General features: G+C 43.3%; 1 protein-coding gene across 9 annotated transcripts in view; it reads left to right on the forward strand.

The window, feature by feature from the left end:
* Positions 1-19,889, forward strand: part of RAPGEF4 (Rap guanine nucleotide exchange factor 4) — a 285,737-nt gene that overhangs the window by 190,046 nt on the left and 75,802 nt on the right. For 7 of the 9 annotated variants that reach the window (XM_019802960.2, XM_034654748.1, XM_019802964.2 and 4 more), the window contains 4 exons: positions 9,164-9,217; positions 9,528-9,634; positions 13,444-13,565; positions 17,774-17,957. In XM_019802960.2, the coding sequence (XP_019658519.2) occupies positions 9,164-9,217; positions 9,528-9,634; positions 13,444-13,565; positions 17,774-17,957 (467 nt within the window). The other 2 variants (XM_019802967.2, XM_019802961.2) reach the window with 2 other exon arrangements.

Genomic DNA, 19,889 nt, shown 5'->3' on the forward strand with positions numbered 1-19,889 from the left:
TGCATGCTCTATCCACTGGGAAAGTCAGGCATTCCTGATATTTTTAACATAAACTCCACGGTTTTGCCTTTTCTGGAATGTCAGATAGTTGGAATAATATATAGCCCTTTCAGATGGCTTATTTCACTTTTTTTGAGTGTGGACATTAGCTTTCAGTTCCTTTGGGTAATTACCAAGGAGCATGACTGCTAGATCACATGACAAGAGTATGTTTAGTTTTGTAAGAAAATGCCAAACTTTCGAAGTGGCTTTCAGAGCCTTTCAAAGCGGCTACACCATTTTGCATTCCCACAGCGGAGAATGAGATTTCCTGTTGCTCCACATCCTTGCTGGCATTTGGTCTTGTCAGTGTTCTGGATTTTGTCCATTCTAATAGGTGTGTAGTGGTAACCCATTGTTGTTTTAATTTGCATTTCCCTGATGACATATGATGAGGAACATCTTTTCTTAAGCCTATTTGCTATCTGTATCTTTTTGGTGAGGTTACTGTTGAAGTCTTTGGTACATTCTTAAATCAGGTTGTTTTCTTACTGTTCAGTTTTAAGAGTTCTTTGCATACTTTGGATTATAGTCCTTTATCAGATATGTCTTTTGCAAATTATTTCTCCCAGTCTGTGGCTTGTCTTCTCATTCTCGACATTGTCTTTCACAGAGCAAAGGTTTTTAATTTTAATGAAGCCAGTTTATCAATTATTTTTTTCATTGTTGTGCCTTTGGTGTATCCAAAAAGTCATCACCATACCCGAGGTCACCTAGGTTTTCTCCTGTGTTGCCTTCTGCGAGGTTTATAGTTTTGCATTTTACGTTTAGATCTGTGATCCATTTTGAATTACTTTTTGTGTAGGGTCTAAGGTCTATATTCTTTTGTTTTTGCATGAGAATGTCCAGTTGTTCCAGCACCATTTGTTGAAAAGACTGCCTTTGCTCCATTGTATTGCCTTTGCTCCTTTGTCAAAGATCAGTTGACTCTATTTATGTAGATCTATTTCTGAGCTAACTACTCTTTCCACTGAGCTATTTGTCTGTTGTTTTGCTAACACCACACTATCTTGATTACTGTAGCTTTATAGTAAATCTTAAAGGTCAGACAGTGTCAGTCCTCCAACTTTTGTTCCTCTTCTTCAATATTGTGTTGGCTATTCTGGGTCTTTTGCCTTCCCACGTGAACTTTATTTTTTTTTTTAAAGATTTTATTCATTTATTTGACAGAGAGAGAGACAGCCAGTGAGAGAGAGAACACAAGCAGGGGGAGTGGGAGAGGAAGAAGCAGGCCTCCAGCAGAGGAGCCTGATGTGGGGCTCGATCCCAGAACGCCGGGATCACGCCCTGAGCCAAAGGCAGACACCTAATGACTGAGCCACCCAGGCGCCCCTCCACATGAACTTTAATATTGGTTTGTCAATATCTACAAAATAACTTACTGGATTCATTAAAAGTTCTAGCTTTTGTTAACATCTAGTCTCTGAAGAAATGTGACTAGTGAGTAGAGAGGTGTAGTGTGCCTTCTCCCACACCTGCCCCTTTCTGCTCTGCTTTCTCTGTGCTGGTCAACGGAGGAAGCAGGAAGGAAGATGTTTCTTTCTTGGAGTTTCTCTCTCTCTCTGTTGNGAAGGCAGACACCTAATGACTGAGCCACCCAGGCGCCCCTCCACATGAACTTTAATATTGGTTTGTCAATATCTACAAAATAACTTACTGGATTCATTAAAACTTCTAGCTTTTGTTAACATCTAGTCTCTGAAGAAATGTGACTAGTGAGTAGAGAGGTGTAGTGTGCCTTCTCCCACACCTGCCCCTTTCTGCTCTGCTTTCTCTGTGCTGGTCAACGGAGGAAGCAGGAAGGAAGATGTTTCTTTCTTGGAGTTTCTCTCTCTCTCTGTTGACATAACCCAATCCACTATTGCATATGGTCTGCTTTTTTTCTTAGCATTATTAATGGAATACAATTCTATTGTTAATGTATTAGTCATAGTTAATTTAAACTTTTTATTAATGGAATACAATTCTATTGTTAATGTATCAGTCATAGCTAATTTAAACTTTCTGTTTGACAATTCTAAAACCTGCATCATATTTGAGTCTGGCTCTGATTCTTACCTTGTCTCTTCAGACTGTTTTTCCTTTCCTTAAGTATGCCTTGTAATTTTTGGTTGAAAGGCAGATGTAATATACTGAGTAATATGAACTGAGATAAATAGGTCTTAATGTGAGGTTTTATGTTAATCTAGCTAGGAGCTGGGCATTGTTTAATGTTTGTTATAGCTATAGATGCCAAAGTCTTCAAATTCCTCTAGTTTTTGTCTCTGTTGTGTTTGGGCTTCCCCAAGAACTCCCTCCTTAGATAGAGTCTGCATGTCAGAACTCCTTTGGCTGTGATCCACTGTTTTTATACTGGTATGGTGGGGTTCTGTGGGGGAAGGGGAGTGTCCTGTAATGTTATCATTAAGTCTCAGTCATTTAGTAGGTCTGTGTCCCTGCACTGTGACCGTCACAGCTGTTTCCTAGCTTCTTTTTCCTCTTTAGGTGAGAGAGGAAGCCTAGAGGGGGCTAGAGTCAGAGAAATGCCCTCCCCCAGGTTAGATAAGACTCTAGTAAAGTCTTCTCCTTGGAGAGTAGGCCTTTGTTATGGAGAATGCTTGGGTGTATTTCACAGCCCACTCTCTTCCCTTCTCCTGCCAGAGACCCTAGGAGATCTTTTTTGGCTCTTCACGGAGAGAACCTAGTGGAGTTCCAGGAGGTAAAACCCACAAAAGTGTGAGGGCCCACCTAAGATTGCCCACCCCAGGAGTTTCTCACTCTCAAGTCACTTCAGCAATTCATCAAAATTACCATTCTTAAAACATAAACTGAGACATACTAAAAGGGTTTTTTTTGAGCAAAAATTGATTTGTATCTGGCAGCACCAAACAGTGGTCAGGAGCGCTTCACTGACAGGATCTCAGGGAGATACTTTGATACAGAAAAGGTGGAAGCAAAGTAAGGAAGTTCTTGACTCACTATGGCTCCAAACCTAGTTGGCTGTTTGCTTGCTTGTGCCTCGGTTTCACTCTTGCCACCATGAGGCATTGGTAGGCATAGATTTTGGTTTGCGTATGTAAGCAGGCAGCTGTGGCATTACAGCCACATCAGTCTAAAGCTTCTCTTAACTGAACATCATTTGAGGATTCCTGCCAGTCTGTGACTTCTGTTCCAGGTGGGCAAATCTCAAGTTTGACCCTGGATTCCCTTATCTCCCCAGATTTGGGAGCAGCAGTTTGCCCTGCGATCTCTGTTCTCTGACAGGCCCCACAAAAGTCATTTTCACCTTGTTTAGCTTTTTCTTGTTATAGGGACAGGAGTAGCAACTTTCAATCTTTGTACATGTGGAAGCTGAAACTGGAAATCTACAACCCAGTTCTAAACTAAGAACTTTAAGAAAGACTTGAAAAAGAAAAAAAAAAAAAGGGCTACAGATGGAAGCCAAAGAGCTCTATAGATGATTTTTCCATTATTCAACAAGTGGAAAAACTTACATAGTTATTTCAGAGTGGTGAAATCTGTTTATGAGTCTGACTTAGTCCCTTCTTTAATTTCGTCTAGTCAGCCAAAGAGTGCTGACACAGATGATAATTATTACAAGAATGAGACGTACATTTCTAAGGGGTCTTAGTTGTATTATTCTGAAATGCCAAGGAATGTAACTCCTAAGAGTATATCATTTTCACTAAAAAGTTGAATATTATTTTCCCCAGCTCCCGGAACTTTCCTCACTTGAAATTGGAAAGGAGGAATTTGAAATCCAGAATGTCGTTGCTTTTATTCCTTGACTCCTATTGCCTCCCTCATTGTTCAACCCACTGAAGTTTCTCTTCCCATCAAGATCAAGAGCTCATTCAAACGCGGTAGTTCATCAGCCCCTCCTTTAGCCTATTTTTGCTCTGCATACAACACACCTTCAGTAAATACTTGCATTAAGCTAGACATGTGACTTTTTACTGTGCTGGGTTGCCAGAGTTTGCCATGAGCTTTGTGTCCCAATCTAGCTTGTTATTCTTATCTCTTGGCTTAAAATGTTGTGCCTTGCAAAAGGCTTCTGTGAGCAAACACTCGAGTAAAATGAATTACCCCCTTTCAAAAGGGCCTGAATATGGTTTTTCACAAAACCTATTACCGTGCCTTATACCTCATTATAATCTACTGGGGAGTTATTGTGCATTTTGTAATGGAGGCTAAATTCCTATTTTTCATCACCTGATTAGTATTTCTGAATTGGCTCTGGTGCCAAAAGGAATATTTTCCCTTACTGTTTCTCCTTTTCAGTAGTAATATAAATATAATAAAAAGCAGTAGAATGCATCCCCTCTCCAGAAACAAACAAAAACCAATTACGGTCAATCCTGAGGGAAGTCTTTGGTGGAGAAAGCCAAGAAAAGCAGAGAGAAAGCTGAATACCTCTGCCTTTATCTGTTCTCTCTGCCTAGCTTTTTAGGATCATATTTTTACAGACCAATTTGGATTCTCTCATGCCCAGGTGGGGAAGAAGAATTTTTATCCTCAACACATGATTGATGTGTTGAAATGTATGCAGTTTACTCGGAGAGGGGTCCGTTCCTTTTAGGGCTTATTTGTGATGTATGTTTTCTGGCTATAGGACAAAACATCGGGCAGCCTAGGAAACAGACCAAGGAGGCATTAAGGAAGCCTCAGCCTGCTAGCTCACTGTCCACCTTCTTTGCCTGTGGTCCGACAGGAAGAGTGCCTGGGAGGATGTGGAATCACGAAAGGGTGATTCCCTGTCCCCACTCCGTGGCCACTGCCACCACCCTGCTCTGCGCATCCTGGGTCTGCGTGTCCTGCCAGCAGTTCTTGCCCTTCCTGCACTCATCTGTGCATCACAAGAAGAGCAGATCCTGCAGAGAGTGTTTCCCAGGCTCCTCTGGCCATGACTGCTTTTAAGGCTGGTTTTCTTGCTTTGATCATCTCGCTAATAGCACCGTGCTACTTGTTTCCCTTTTCTGTGTCACCTAATCATTTGTAAATGAAATTCTTTTCCTTCTTTCTCTGGCTTCTGGCTGGAGGGAGATTGAAGGCAGGAGGGGTCTTGTCTCCCTTTTGCCACTGGGAGGGAGGGCAGCATCTCTAGCAGTGGCTCTCCCTCTGAGACGTGGGGGACCCCAGGGTGCCAGCTTCCACCAGGATGCCCAACTCAGGCTCTGGTCCCTCTGTCCCCCCACCGGAAGGCTTCCTGCTTTGCTGACATCTGGTTTTGGCTTCACAGTCACCTGTTGGTCTTCGCAGCTCCTCCACCATCCATAAAACCAGTTCCCAGCATCGAATTCCCTCTGTGGGAGATCCTGAGTGGTTTCATTATCCTGTTTACCCTTTGACTGCTACCCATGTCCTTGGTATATTTGTCTTAGCCCTGGTAGGACAGCTCCTCAATGCCAAATGTTTTATTGTCACAAACATGCTTTTTAAAAAGTTAACTCAGACCAAGCATGATGCATTAATGCTAATGTGTCCTCTCAGTGGGTCACTGTGAATACTTATTGCTAAAAACTCATAAGGTCAAGTGTGGTACCTACACTTTTCTCAATGGGCTTGAATCAAGCAGAACATTAACTCTTCAAAGGGTGAACAAAGATGTCTCTCGAAGAAAAGTGCGGGTGGGATGGGGTCATTGTACCTGCAGCATAGACATGGGAGTGGGGTAGAGCTGGATTCCACCCCAGATCTACCAGGTATTAGCTGAGTGAGCCCAGTCCCTATGTGTCTCTGGCGTTCGTGTTCTCGAGGAAAAGTGAGATAACACAGAGAGAGGTGCATGTGTGGACGACAGGTGTAAAAGGCTGGACATAGGAAATGCTTGGTCTTGCCTTTAGGGCTGCTTTCCTTGTTTTGATTCTCACTAATATTACCATGCTGTTTCTTTCCCTCTCCTATTTAACCAAATCATTTGTAAAATGAAATTCCTTTCCTCGTTTCTCTAAAGCACAGCTAAGGTGAAATTCTTAAAAGGAACTTTACTTGAAAGTCAAGGGAAACCAAAAAGGAAGTAAGTGGATCCAAAAGCAATAAAGCCACACTCATAATGGAGGGGTCCCTGAAAGCACTGGCCAGTGATTTTGTTTCTCAGGGACCTGGACTGCCTGTCACGGATGCCCTCTGTCTCACCACCTCTGGCTGCTAGACATAGAATATGGATTCTTGCTGAACTGGGTATAGTGTCCCCTTTCAAAGACAATTTTTATTCCCCCAAAATAAAACTTTCCCTGCTTTCACCCTGCATGGGTTCCTCGGAGGTTTTATTTAAATGAAAGGACTGTCCCCTTCTCAAAGCATCCATTCATTGTGTTACCCCTAAACCTACAATCTTTGAGCCAGAAAAGGTTCTGAGAACACTGCCTTTCAAAGATTAAACAGCCTCTGGGTCCTGGAACCGGTACTAGGATTATCAGGCTGAATGGCAACCTTGCGTACATTTTACCTCTTTAGAAGTTGCAAATCAAAGGAACAATTCTGGTTGAAGCCTGATGCTTCCCTTGCTTTCGTAATACTTTCTTTTGAGGGCTCCAAGGAATCAAAAAGGGAACGATACAAATTAACTAACCTAGAGACCACTTTTAGCATTTCGTTCAAATACAGCCACTTCTGTAGAAACAAATGAAAAGATTCAGTCTTCAAATAATGTTTTATTGCACCTACCAAAGAATAAATATTCATCAGTAATCCTCAAGCAAGGGCATCTTCTTGACCTCTCTCGCAGCCAGCCTCTCAAATACTACTGAAAGGAAAGTTAACTTTTTCCTAGGAAAGAAAAGATTACCTCAGCAGCTGATCCCACATCCATCTACTCTAGACCACATATACCTGCACCTCTCTCTTCTAAGACCAGAAGGAGAAATGGGTTTCTATTATCCTCAGGAACAACCAGACACTGCTACAATTTACCTACATAACCAGGCATAGTCCTAGACACATAAACCAACCCGTGTAATGTAAAGAAGTGGGATACATGACTACTGGGAACCCACAGCTCAGAAATAATCAGCATGTTTTAACCACACACATTTCCAGAGCCCTCGTGCATGCTGGTCTGGTGCTTTTGAACATTTTTTCAGGTGACTTGGGTCACACGACTGTCTTCTTTGAGGAAGTAGTGCAAACACAGGGCAAGGTCGCTTTCCCAGCTAAAGGTCTGCCCTAAGGGAATGTGGGATATTTCGGGGCAAAGTCAGTCTCTGTTTAAAGCTCCAATTGAATTGAACCAGATTGACATTCCTTGGTCTGTGCTGGTTGTAAACAGTGGACTGCTAAAATGCTATAATATTGCTTGACACCTGTGCTCTAGTGATTTCAAGAGGAGAAAAAAAAAAAGTCTACTTGATGCCAGGAAGGTGATGGAAATGTTTAAGTAAGTTAGTGAGATTTCAGTCATTCCGAGTAAAACTGCATCTCANGTCATTCAGAGTAAAACTGCATCTCATCTATGCTTTTCTTAATGCTTTGTATTCTGTCCCCCATTTCCTTAATTCTATTATAATATCAAAGCAGCAACTCATCCAAAATTTGCTGTTGATAAAAACGATGGCGTATATTTATACACGTATATTTGTATTTAGGTACATAAAGTATTTTAAATTAATATTGACTTTTATTTCCTCCATTGATTCTATTTTTTTAATTAGGACTAGAGGGAAAATCTACCAATTCCTTTTCAGTGTAATGGCTTGAATTTGCAAAACGTAGGGTTTTAGTATGAAGTGTAATAATGTCTGCATTAGGGCTTTTTTGTTTGTTTGTTTTTTACTGCTGTAACAAATTACTAAGCTTGTTCCTCACAAGCTTAGTGGCTTAAAACAACACAAATTAGTAATTCTACAGTGCTATAGGTTAGAAGTCTGAAATGGGTCTCACTGGGTTAAAAATAAAGGTGTTGGCAGCCAATTCCTTCTGGAGGTTCTAGGGGAAAATCCATATATTGCTCCGCCTTTTCCATCTTCTAGAGGCTGCCTTTCTTCCTTAGTTCTTGGCTTCTTCCATCAGCAAAGCCATCAAAATCAGGCCAAGTCTGACTCACGCTGCTGTCTCTCTTGTTATAATGCTTTTGCTTCCCTCTTCCGTCTTTTAAGAGCGCATATGATCACACTGGACCCACCTGGAAACACCAGGATAATCTATTTTGAGCCTTCACTTAATCACATCTACAGCGTCCCTTTTGTCATGTAATCTAATGTAGTCACAGGTTCTGGAGATAAGGATATGGACATCTGGGGGGGGGTGCATTATTCTGCCTATCACAAGCCCATAACTAAATCTGCCATCATCTCCTGTCTTCTGGAAGTAGCATAAACCACGTATTGATGGTTCTACCACCGTCTTTGACCACACATCTTTCTCCGCCATTTGGAAATGCCATTGCCAGACATTACAGAGAACTAGAGGGAGGGGTTTGGTAGGACTAACGGATTTACCTCTGTAGCTGTGTACCAAGGGATTTTCCTGGGATCCCAACTCAGCAGCTTCATCTGAAGAATGTGGATAATGGTGGGAGCTTCATGTAGATCCTAGAGCTGTTCTGACAGTCACGGAATCCTGAAAACTGTACACCACTTTGCAAAGGAAAGAGATGGTACACCAGCTGTCCCAGTGGGTTCTAGGAACTTGAGTACATAAAACCACCAAGAAGGATCATTTAAAGATTAAAACTTTTTTCCCCTAAAGTACAAATTGCAGAAAAAAGAATTTTAACTACATGACAAAGGATGCAATTGCTCATTTCCATTCTAAATCAATACTCTATCCCTATCCCCCGAGATAGGTCATTTTAATCTTCATACATGTTTATCTTGTTTCGCTTTTTCTTCTGCTCTGATGTTTGTTATGCTTTGAGTAGATATTGATTCCCTTCTCATTAAGCCTGCAAACATCTAATCATTCCTGTCTGTTTGGGTTTTTTTTCATTTTTAATAATTTATATTTAAATTTTGGCAAATTGAAGGTCTAATTTTGCCCTTTGAATGCCTCTGCATTCAAGTTATTCAGGCAGATTTTATCTCTTGTTTTTTTTTAATTCTATTTTGAGTTTCATAAAAATGGATGTTTCTTATTATCCCCCAACCCATAATTTTCTTTAGCGAACTTTTTGTTTAATTTTCTTTTGCCTTAACATTTTATTTTTCAGACACCTCTCATTGAACCTCACGTTCCTCTTCGTCCTGCTAACACCATTAGCAAGGTAATGGGATGTAGGTGGGTTGATGAGCCGTCAGAGCTAGCTTCTGAAGTAACCACTGGAGGTGACCAATATGTCAGAGCATCACATCAGGAAACCTCGGATACATTTTCCAGACACAATAAGTATTCAGTGTGTTTCAGTTCTTAAATAAAACAGTGACATGTCAGACAAGTGAACAGTGTAAATGTGTGAATGAGTTGCATTTGTTCAAGCCAGAGTCAGAAAGTGATTTAAGTATTCATCTGGTTTGTTTTCCTTCTATAAATTCTCCTTCTTCCTCTTTCTCTCCTTTTACCTGATTAAAATCCAGGTCCCTTCAGAGAAGATCCTCAGGGCTGGAAAAATTTTACGAAATGCCATTCTCTCTCGAGCACCTCACATGATAAGAGATAGAAAATACCACCTAAAGACATACAGGTATGTGCAATAATCCTAAAGGCTCTGGCCCCCTCAGATTCGTGTCTAGTGAAATTGGAACAAACTTGTGTTTTCTTGTTTTCCATCCATGGGCAGCTTGTTTTATAATCCTCCAGGTTCTGGAAGATCTAAGTTTGTCTTTGATCCCTGCTTAATTTTAATTATCCTTACTATTCCCAGCAGTTACTCCTAAACTAATTTGCTTGGGCATTGGTTTAACTGTGATAAACAAATTTTAATTTATGTTTGCTAGTGTTTTTTTAAGGAAATTATTAGATTTAGATGAGATTGAACTAACATTTACTGAGCATTTATTTGAACTTGAAGGCCTCTGCCAGGCCATTTTCCATACATTATCCTATTTCATCCTTACCACAACCCTGCTGGGTAGGTGGTAGGCCAGTTTTTAGATGATAAAACTGAGGCTCAGAGAGATTAAATAGTGTTCCTTGTCCAAGTCACAAGTCTAGTGGGTGGCAGAACCAAGACTTAAACCAACCAACCTTGGTTGATTTCCAAGTGCAATGATCTTTTCATTCATTCATTGTATCATTCATTCATCCCACAGCTGTATTAAGTACCTACTGAGCACCAGATNGGTGGCAGAACCAAGACTTAAACCAACCAACCTTGGTTGATTTCCAAGTGCAATGATCTTTTCATTCATTCACTGTATCATTCATTCATCCCACAGCTGTATTAAGTACCTACTGAGCACCAGATCTATTGTGTTCTAAGTCCCAAGGATACAGAGTGAACGCGGTTATACAGTGTTTTTTACAGAGTTTATTTTCTACTGCAGGATTTCGTTCTAGTGTGCATACAGTGAAATATACAACTCTGTATCACATCTATAATCATTTAGTAAAAGGACTCATGATAGCTGTCACTGGAGTTAAGAAAGTATTTAGTTGAATCTTCTGGGATGACTGAACAGTGGTAGGTAACTGAAGATTCATATCTGATCTTTGGCTTTTGATTTTTTTTCAATTCAACAAGGATTTAGGAACTGGAATGGCCTGTGTATGGCACACAAGCCTTCACTCTCTCTTTGCACCCATGGATCACCCTCATAACCCTCTTTCAGCAATCACTCAACTCTCACATTTAGCCTAGACATGACCTCAGAACCCATCAGACTTGGCATGAGTCAAAACCCATTTGATTCACATCAACCAAATTCATAAGGCACAAGGAAAAGCTAGATTACAAATTTTAAAGTTATCATGAAGGATATATATCTTTCTAGTGACTATCAACTATGATAGAACCTGTAAAATTAGACCTGATTCACCCTATAGCAAACCCTCGGGTACATATGCCTCAAGACCCAGTCTCTTTCCCAAGGACAGAGATGGGAAAACATGGCAAAGTCTTCCTCTTTGGAACACTTTTTCTGTACTCCATGCAACCAAACACTCTTCTGCCTGTGCTTGTCATGAATATGTTTACAAGACCCAAACTGACAGTATATTTGTTACATTAACCGGCCTCTTCTTGGATAGAATTTTGGAAATGAGATGGGATTTGAGAAACACTTTAGTCTCATCAACAGGACACATTCCATTTCTTAAGACATTGTTCATCTAGCCCTTTTAATGTTGATATTTACTAACTACCATTTTGGATGACTGCATTTGGAACTCTCCAACCCTGGAAGTTCTTTCTTTAGGGATCCTGTGGTCTCTACACACTGCTATAATTTTAAAAGTAGTAAAGGTTTAAAAAAATCATGTGTCACGTGGTCCCAGAGAGAGTTAGAACACTTTAACTCATTAAGTGAATCTCAAAATCTCATATGGCTGCAGGACGTTTTCCTAAGTCTTCATTATTTTTTCCCTTGACTTAAGATGTGACTGTGCTTTTCCAAGTGTTGACTTGCATTAGGGAAATTCCATTAAAATATGTCATCTTTGTGACAAAATCGAAACCAGGAGTCAGAAACCATAAACTCTTTCTTGCTCCATAGTACTAACAATTTAAATCCCTGAAATATAGGTGTCGTGTCTGTTCCACACCCTATTACACAAATTAATGATGTGCTGGTAATAACCCATGGACTCAACTGGAAGCCGAAGGGATGATTTCTCTTTTCTGTATCTTAGTTTGAGTTCCTTGCCCCACACCTTGTACTTCCCATTTCCATCTCCTTCCTGCTCCCCACCCGCTTATGTCATTGCTGCAGTATTAGTGTTGAAGTCTCCCCACATGCAGTATGATCCCCAGTGGTCACGATGCTAAGGTCTGCTGTCGATTCTAAAGTGACTAGGGATCATTCATGGAGAGGAGACCCAGTGATCCCATCAGCTGCAAGTGTCACTGCTATGTGTCTTTGTCCTGTATTCTGATGGCAGGATTCTCATACCCTATACAAGGGCCCAGGTGCTCTGGGATCATCTCAGTTCCCTTTAGGAAAAATAATCATCGAATTAAAAGCCACATGGAATTTTTTATTCTTTTATATGACTTTTCCCATTAAGAAATTCTCAAATTAGAAGAGGCTGTTTTGACAGGTCATATGTTCAGAATGAATAGTAACTAGGTGCCTCCTTTGCTCATTGAAGTTCTTTATGGGGGTGTAGAATGTTTTCAGAGCAGCCCTGGAAATCTAATGGCCTTCTTCGTACATCTTCCTTGTGGAATATTCCAGGGTCAGACCTGAATCAGGGCGTCCCAAGAGCTTGGACAGATCTCATAGTCCCTAGAATATTAGAACTGGAAGTGGCCTTAGAGGCCATCTTTCCCTTCTTGTTTTTTTACAGATGAGAAAGCCGAGAACGAGAGAATTTAAACGATATGGCCACATTCACATAGCAACTAACCAGCAGACCCAGTGTTGTAGCTCATGACCCCTCCCAGGCTAAACTTCTTCCTAATGTGCACAGCAGCAAGAACCTCCTCCAGTTTAAACTAGAGAGGAGCTCCCTGAGCTCGACCCCAGAGATGGTGCCGTCCTTAGCAGGGAAGGGGAGGCCACCAGTGACACAGACCCAGCTGCTCTGTGACCTGTGCTGTCCCATGGGATTCATGGGACCTTTGAACCTTTGAACCATCATGCCGCAAATACCTGCCCTTCTCCCTCACCCCACCTCAGTGTTCCCTCGTGTATGTGTGTATAATTATATGTTTCCTAACTAATACATGTAATTTGCCCATCCCGACGGACTTACCACGGAGGGGCAACTTGGGGATGAATGTGTGACTATTACAGAAAGCGTGTGGAGCTCCTCAGATGACAGGCTCTGCAGAAGAGCTGATGCTCATTACATACGACTTTTTTCAAAGAGATTTGCATCGCTAATTGCTTGTTTCTCCCAACACCCCTCTGAGGAAGATCAGTAGTATTACTTGAAAATATAAAGTGCTATATAATTTTGCACTTATACAGCACCTTTCATGGAGCACCTCCAAGTGCCTCACAAACATTAACTCATTCCTCACAAGGCTCAGGTGAAGGAAGTCAGAATTTTGTTTTGCCTTCATCTTACACTGAGATTTTCTGGGACCTGCTCAGGGCAAAAGCGTTTCTGGCCCTGAGATTAGCTTGCTAGATAATGCTCCCCATCTCGTGGCCCTTCAGTCTCCCCTGGAGCTGCAATCTGTCATGCTCTTTCATTGCTTGGAAGCTTCCCTCATGAGCTGAGTGGTTTTACTGGTTTGTACAAAAGTTTGAGAACCGGAGGCCACACCATTCTGTGCTTTGTTGGCAGCAACACCTCTTACGGTGGAAGAAGGTCTTTCAGAAGCCATCTCCCAGCCTTCATCTGCAGGGGGGTGACTTCCCACCCTTTGTGTCCCCCTCTCCTTAGGCAATGCTGTGTGGGAACCGAGCTGGTGGACTGGATGCTGCAGCAGACTTCATGCGTACACTCCCGGACGCAGGCTGTTGGCATGTGGCAGGTGCTGGTGGAGGACAGCGTTCTCAACCACGGTAAGAAGAGCCACAGTCCCGCAAAACCCTCAGGAAGTGCGGAGTGCATGTCCCCACTAAGTTGTTGCTACACTCCCACATGGGCAAAAGAGAAATGTGATCCCCTCAGGGGCCCACAGAGCCAGCATCTTCATCTAGCAATACAAATGCAGTGAGTGGAGGCTATCGGTTGCTACGTTCCCCCGTTGTGCCTTCCTAACTTGGGAGAACATATGAACGGAAAATGAAATTGCAACCCGAGTGCATCAGTTCCAATTATGTTTATTAGTTTGCGTTCACGGTTCATTGATAGTGTGATTATATTCTGAGCATAGTAATCCTGATGTGGGGGCAGAATGGAGAGCAATGAAATGTGTGGCTGGGCTGATGGCATGAAAGAAAGTAATGAATTCAGAAGCTGCCTTTTAACTGTGGTGTTATCTGCGAGAGCCNAGTAAAGGTTTAAAAAAATCATGTGTCACGTGGTCCCAGAGAGAGTTAGAACACTTTAACTCATTAAGTGAATCTCAAAATCTCATATGGCTGCAGGACGTTTTCCTAAGTCTTCATTATTTTTTCCCTTGACTTAAGGATGTGACTGTGCTTTTCCAAGTGTTGACTTGCATTAGGGAAATTCCATTAAAATATGTCATCTTTGTGACAAAATCGAAACCAGGAGTCAGAAACCATAAACTCTTTCTTGCTCCATAGTACTAACATTTTAAATCCCTGAAATATAGGTGTCGTGTCTGTTCCACACCCTATTACACAAATTAATGATGTGCTGGTAATAACCCATGGGCTCAACTGGAAGCCGAAGGGATGATTTCTCTTTTCTGTATCTTAGTTTGAGTTCTTTGCCCCACACCTTGTACTTCCCATTTCCATCTCCTTCCTGCTCCCCACCCGCTTATGTCATTGCTGCAGTATTAGTGTTGAAGTCTCCCCACATGCAGTATGATCCCCAGTGGTCACGATGCTAAGGTCTGCTGTCGATTCTAAAGTGACTAGGGATCATTCATGGAGAGGAGACCCAGTGATCCCATCAGCTGCAAGTGGCACTGCTATGTGTCTTTGTCCTGTATTCTGATGGCAGGATTCTCATACCCTATACAAGGGCCCAGGTGCTCTGGGATCATCTCAGTTCCTTTTAGGAAAAATAATCATCGAATTAAAAGCCACATGGAATTTTTTATTCTTTTATATGACTTTTCCCATTAAGAAATTCTCAAATTAGAAGAGGCTGTTTTGACAGGTCATATGTTCAGAATGAATAGTAACTAGGTGCCTCCTTTGCTCATTGAAGTTCTTTATGGGGGTGTAGACTGTTTTCAGAGCAGCCCTGGAAATCTAATGGCCTTCTTCGTACATGTTCCTTGTGGAATATTCCAGGGTCAGACCTGAATCAGGGCGTCCCAAGAGCTTGGACAGATCTCATAGTCCCTAGAATATTAGAACTGGAAGTGGCCTTAGAGGCCATCTTTCCCTTCTTGTTTTTTTACAGATGAGAAAGCCGAGAACGAGAGAATTTAAACGATATGGCCACATTCACATAGCAACTAACCAGCAGACCCAGTGTTGTAGCTCATGACCCCTCCCAGGCTAAACTTCTTCCTAATGTGCACAGCAGCAAGAACCTCCTCCAGTTTAAACTAGAGAGGAGCTCCCTGAGCTCGACCCCAGAGATGGTGCCGTCCTTAGCAGGGAAGGGGAGGCCACCAGTGACACAGACCCAGCTGCTCTGTGACCTGTGCTGTCCCATGGGATTCATGGGACCTTTGAACCTTTGAACCATCATGCCGCAAATACCTGCCCTTCTCCCTCACCCCACCTCAGTGTTCCCTCGTGTATGTGTGTATAATTATATGTTTCCTAACTAATACATGTAATTTGCCCATCCCGACGGACTTACCACGGAGGGGCAACTTGGGGATGAATGTGTGACTATTACAGAAAGCGTGTGGAGCTCCTCAGATGACAGGCTCTGCAGAAGAGCTGATGCTCATTACATACGACTTTTTTCAAAGAGATTTGCATCGCTAATTGCTTGTTTCTCCCAACACCCCTCTGAGGAAGATCAGTAGTATTACTTGAAAATATAAAGTGCTATATAATTTTGCACTTATACAGCACCTTTCATGGAGCACCTCCAAGTGCCTCACAAACATTAACTCATTCCTCACAAGGCTCAGGTGAAGGAAGTCAGAATTTTGTTTTGCCTTCATCTTACACTGAGATTTTCTGGGACCTGCTCAGGGCAAAAGCGTTTCTGGCCCTGAGATTAGCTTGCTAGATAATGCTCCCCATCTCGTGGCCCTTCAGTCTCCCCTGGAGCTGCAATCTGTCATGCTCTTTCATTGCTTGGAAGCTTCCCTCATGAGTGGTTTTACTGGTTTGTACAAAAGTTTGAGAACCGGAGGCCACACCATTCTGTGCTTTGTTGGCAGCGACACCTCTTACGGTGGAAGAAGGTCTTTCAGAAGCCATCTCCCAGCCTTCATCTGCAGGGGGGTGACTTCCCACCCTTTGTGTCCCCCTCTCCTTAGGCAATGCTGTGTGGGAACCGAGCTGGTGGACTGGATGCTGCAGCAGACTTCATGCGTACACTCCCGGACGCAGGCTGTTGGCATGTGGCAGGTGCTGGTGGAGGACAGCGTTCTCAACCACGGTAAGAAGAGCCACAGTCCCGCAAAACCCTCAGGAAGTGCGGAGTGCATGTCCCCACTAAGTTGTTGCTACACTCCCACATGGGCAAAAGAGAAATGTGATCCCCTCAGGGGCCCACAGAGCCAGCATCTTCATCTAGCAATACAAATGCAGTGAGTGGAGGCTATCGGTTGCTACGTTCCCCCGTTGTGCCTTCCTAACTTGGGAGAACATATGAACGGAAAATGAAATTGCAACCCGAGTGCATCAGTTCCAATTATGTTTATTAGTTTGCGTTCACGGTTCATTGATAGTGTGATTATATTCTGAGCATAGTAATCCTGATGTGGGGGCAGAATGGAGAGCAATGAAATGTGTGGCTGGGCTGATGGCATGAAAGAAAGTAATGAATTCAGAAGCTGCCTTTTAACTTTTAACTGTGGTGTTATCTGCGAGAGCCAATTTGTGTGCACACAGGATGACCACATTGAAGATCAGGAATGTGCTGGACAGTTGAGGCCCCCGATTCCTGCAGGGGCTGTCACTGGGCAGGGCAGCTGCTCAGGACTGGAGTGGAACTGGGGTTGGCATGCTTGTGCCATTTGCTTTAAGACCACTTTTCCAAACTGACAAACTATTAAAATCTTTCGTTTAATTTAACAACACCTGAGAATCGAATGATGGCTTCACCAGTGCTTCTCAGACTTTAATGTGCATACAAGTCATCCTAGACTCTTGTTAAAATGTAGATTCTGATTCAGCAGCTTTGGGATGGGTCTTGAGGGTCTGTATTTCCAACACGCTTCTAGATGATGCTGACGCTGATGCTGCTGTTCGGGATCATGTTTTGAGCAGCAAGAGTCTACTGTTCTCTTCATCTTTTGGCAGTTTGGTGCTCCATCCTGAAAGGGGACTTAAAAGCTTTGAGATAGAGAAATGAGAGATTCTGAACCACGTTCACTGACTGTCCTACCAAGATCTAAATCTTTTTCTTTAAAAGGAACATGAGAAAAAAACTTTTAAAATTAGAACTGTTCCTTCTAGGGTTATATGACCTAGAAGCTTGGTCTAGTCAGTTTTGTTCAAACAATTAATTGTACTCTATTTTTCCTTCATGCAGACAGCCATGTTTACAAACAGCACATACAGAAAGAAAGACGTGAGTCCTGATCCCTATAAAGTAGGGTTGTTTAAGTCTGTACTCAGAAACCATTTAGAGCGTGATCTGGCAGTTGGTTATTTTCCTGTTTGAGACACATGTCCCACATGCCAGAAGATGTCACCAAGGCCATTTTTGCTGGTCAGAGTGCACATCTCAGAAAAGTTGGCAGGCTCTCCTAAGAAAGTGGTAGGGTGAGCCAGCCGGAGCCGGGCGGGTCAGAGAGCGCGGCGAGGGGCATGACCGCAGAGGGGAAGTCGTGTCTTCCAGCTGCTCGGCCCTGGGCGAGGTGGAGTGAGAGCGGTGAGGCGTCTCACCCCTTTGCTGTCATTTGGCTCTCTTGCCCGACACCATCCATGTGCTTCTGGTAAACGCGCTGTGAGGCAGAGGGACACCAGCTGACTTGCCTTCATGTTTCACGTAGTGGACCAGGAGCACCATTTCCAAGACAAATATTTGTTTTATCGATTTCTGGATGACGAGCACGAGGATGCCCCTTTGCCTACTGAGGAAGAGAAGAAGGAGTGTGATGAGGAGCTGCAGGACACCATGCTGCTGCTGTCGCAGATGGGCCCTGACGCCCACATGAGGATGATCCTCCGGAAACCGTGAGTGAGAGCGCGGTGGCGCCCCCTGCCGGTGCCTGGGGCCACGGACGGTGCGCAAGCCCGCTCACTGGGGGCCATAGGGACCAGGCTGATTTCAAACGTCCTGGCCTTCACCCAGGGCCGAAGGAGACGCCCTGAAGGGGTGACAGCAGTGTTTGTCTCCCTTCTATTTTATTTAAGCCAAGATAATTCCATTTCCCTTTTGCATGAGTTAAAACTGTACAGATTTTTAGTGATTGGTTCAGGATGTCAACACTGAGTCGGCCAATTAACCGACCTTTGGGCAATGACAAACAGAAACTGCTCGGTTTCTATGCCAGATTGCGACAGCCCCTTTCTTTCTAATGCAAGAGGACAGAGGTCATCAGAACCATAGACGTCATGCCTATGCTTGTGTTCATTCATTCATTCAACACATCCTTTCCTGCTGTTCTGAACCTTCTGCTCTTCAGCTTAAAGATGCGTTCCTAAGAGAATTCCACTCCTCCATTAGTGCTTCCAGGCCTCCTTCCTACCTGTGCGATGCTCTCCCCCGTCCATCTCAGCCAAAACCCTTCTCACCTTAACAACCCATCAGCTACGCTGGAGGGTTCTTAATCAGGTGGATTCAGAAAGAATGTACTGAGCCGCTGTTTTACGCAGGGAGCTCTCCCGGCTGCTCCGAGGCATACAGAGAAGCATATGCCATGAACCCAAGCTCAGGGAAAACTTTTCAATAAGAGATGACTTGGCACTTGGTTCTGAGGCCACCACACAAGGCCTTATGTTTTTTTCTGGGAATAAAATGGCCCTCCACCCTGCGACCAGGGCCAGCAGCCGTGGATGTCGACTCTGAGTCACGGGCTGGGCCAGCCTCCATTTATTAACAGGTCTTGACAAGAGCATTAAACTTTACATGTCTTGTGTGTCCACTGGGCACTTTCACAAGTGCCATGTCCCTCAGACCAGCTTCCCTACCACCTGCCCCTCAGACCAACTTATGGTACTTCTCAGTGCTCCTATTTCCTTCCTTTGCCGGATTTTATTTTATTTTTGTCATGTTATGTCCGCTTTGTCAAAACTTTCTTTTGGGTCTTAATGTCTACCACCATATGTACTAAAGGCCTGCCCTGATCCCAGTTAGCACCACCATTTTTAGCTCCAGAATATTGGTTCTAGTTCGGCCCCTTTGGCCTCAAAACCCTTTCTTCAACAAAAATTTTATGGAAAAATCCAAACCATCAAATAGAAAAGCCAGTGCTTCACTGACCTAATTATGGGTAGCATCCGAGAACCTCGCCCAGCCAATGTATGCTCTATCTGCCGTGAAGGGTCATGGCAGGGGGATGGGGGGTGGCTGAGGGGACACGAGAGAATCATCAGGGCGTGGAGAACTCAGAGGAACACCATTCTAAACCATGCTTGCTTTCACATCAGCCTGCGTCCCCTCTCCCTTCCCCACGCACCTTTGTCCCATTGTCTGGATCCATCCCCTTCTTGCTGCCACTTTCATTCAAGCCAACACCATACAGCGGTTCTGAATCACAAGTGGGACAGCCTCCTACGGGGCATTTGGAAATGTGGGACGATGTTCTGGTTGCATCAGTGCATGAGGGGGCACACTTCTGCCGTTCACTGGGCAGTAGCTAGGACCAAGGGATGCTAAACATTCCCAACAAGACCTAGGACCCTGCGAAATAAGGAGCCATCCTGAAACTAATGCTCCTGTTGAGAAATATTGCTGTAAGCTGTGAGTTTCTGAAAGGCAAGAACACATCTCATTTTACTTCATGCATTCATTCATTTAAGCAATATTTGGTGAGCACCTATTTTTTCTAGATACTATGTTAGTTGCTAAGGCTGAAGCATCAAATAAGAGGGTAGCATCTCCTTCCTGGAGCATTCTGCCTAGTCCAAGAAACGGACCTTAAACAGTTGCGCAAGGAATCATTT

Source organism: Ailuropoda melanoleuca, chromosome 2, assembly GCF_002007445.2.
Source record: "Ailuropoda melanoleuca isolate Jingjing chromosome 2, ASM200744v2, whole genome shotgun sequence".
NCBI classification, from domain to species: domain Eukaryota; kingdom Metazoa; phylum Chordata; class Mammalia; order Carnivora; family Ursidae; genus Ailuropoda; species Ailuropoda melanoleuca.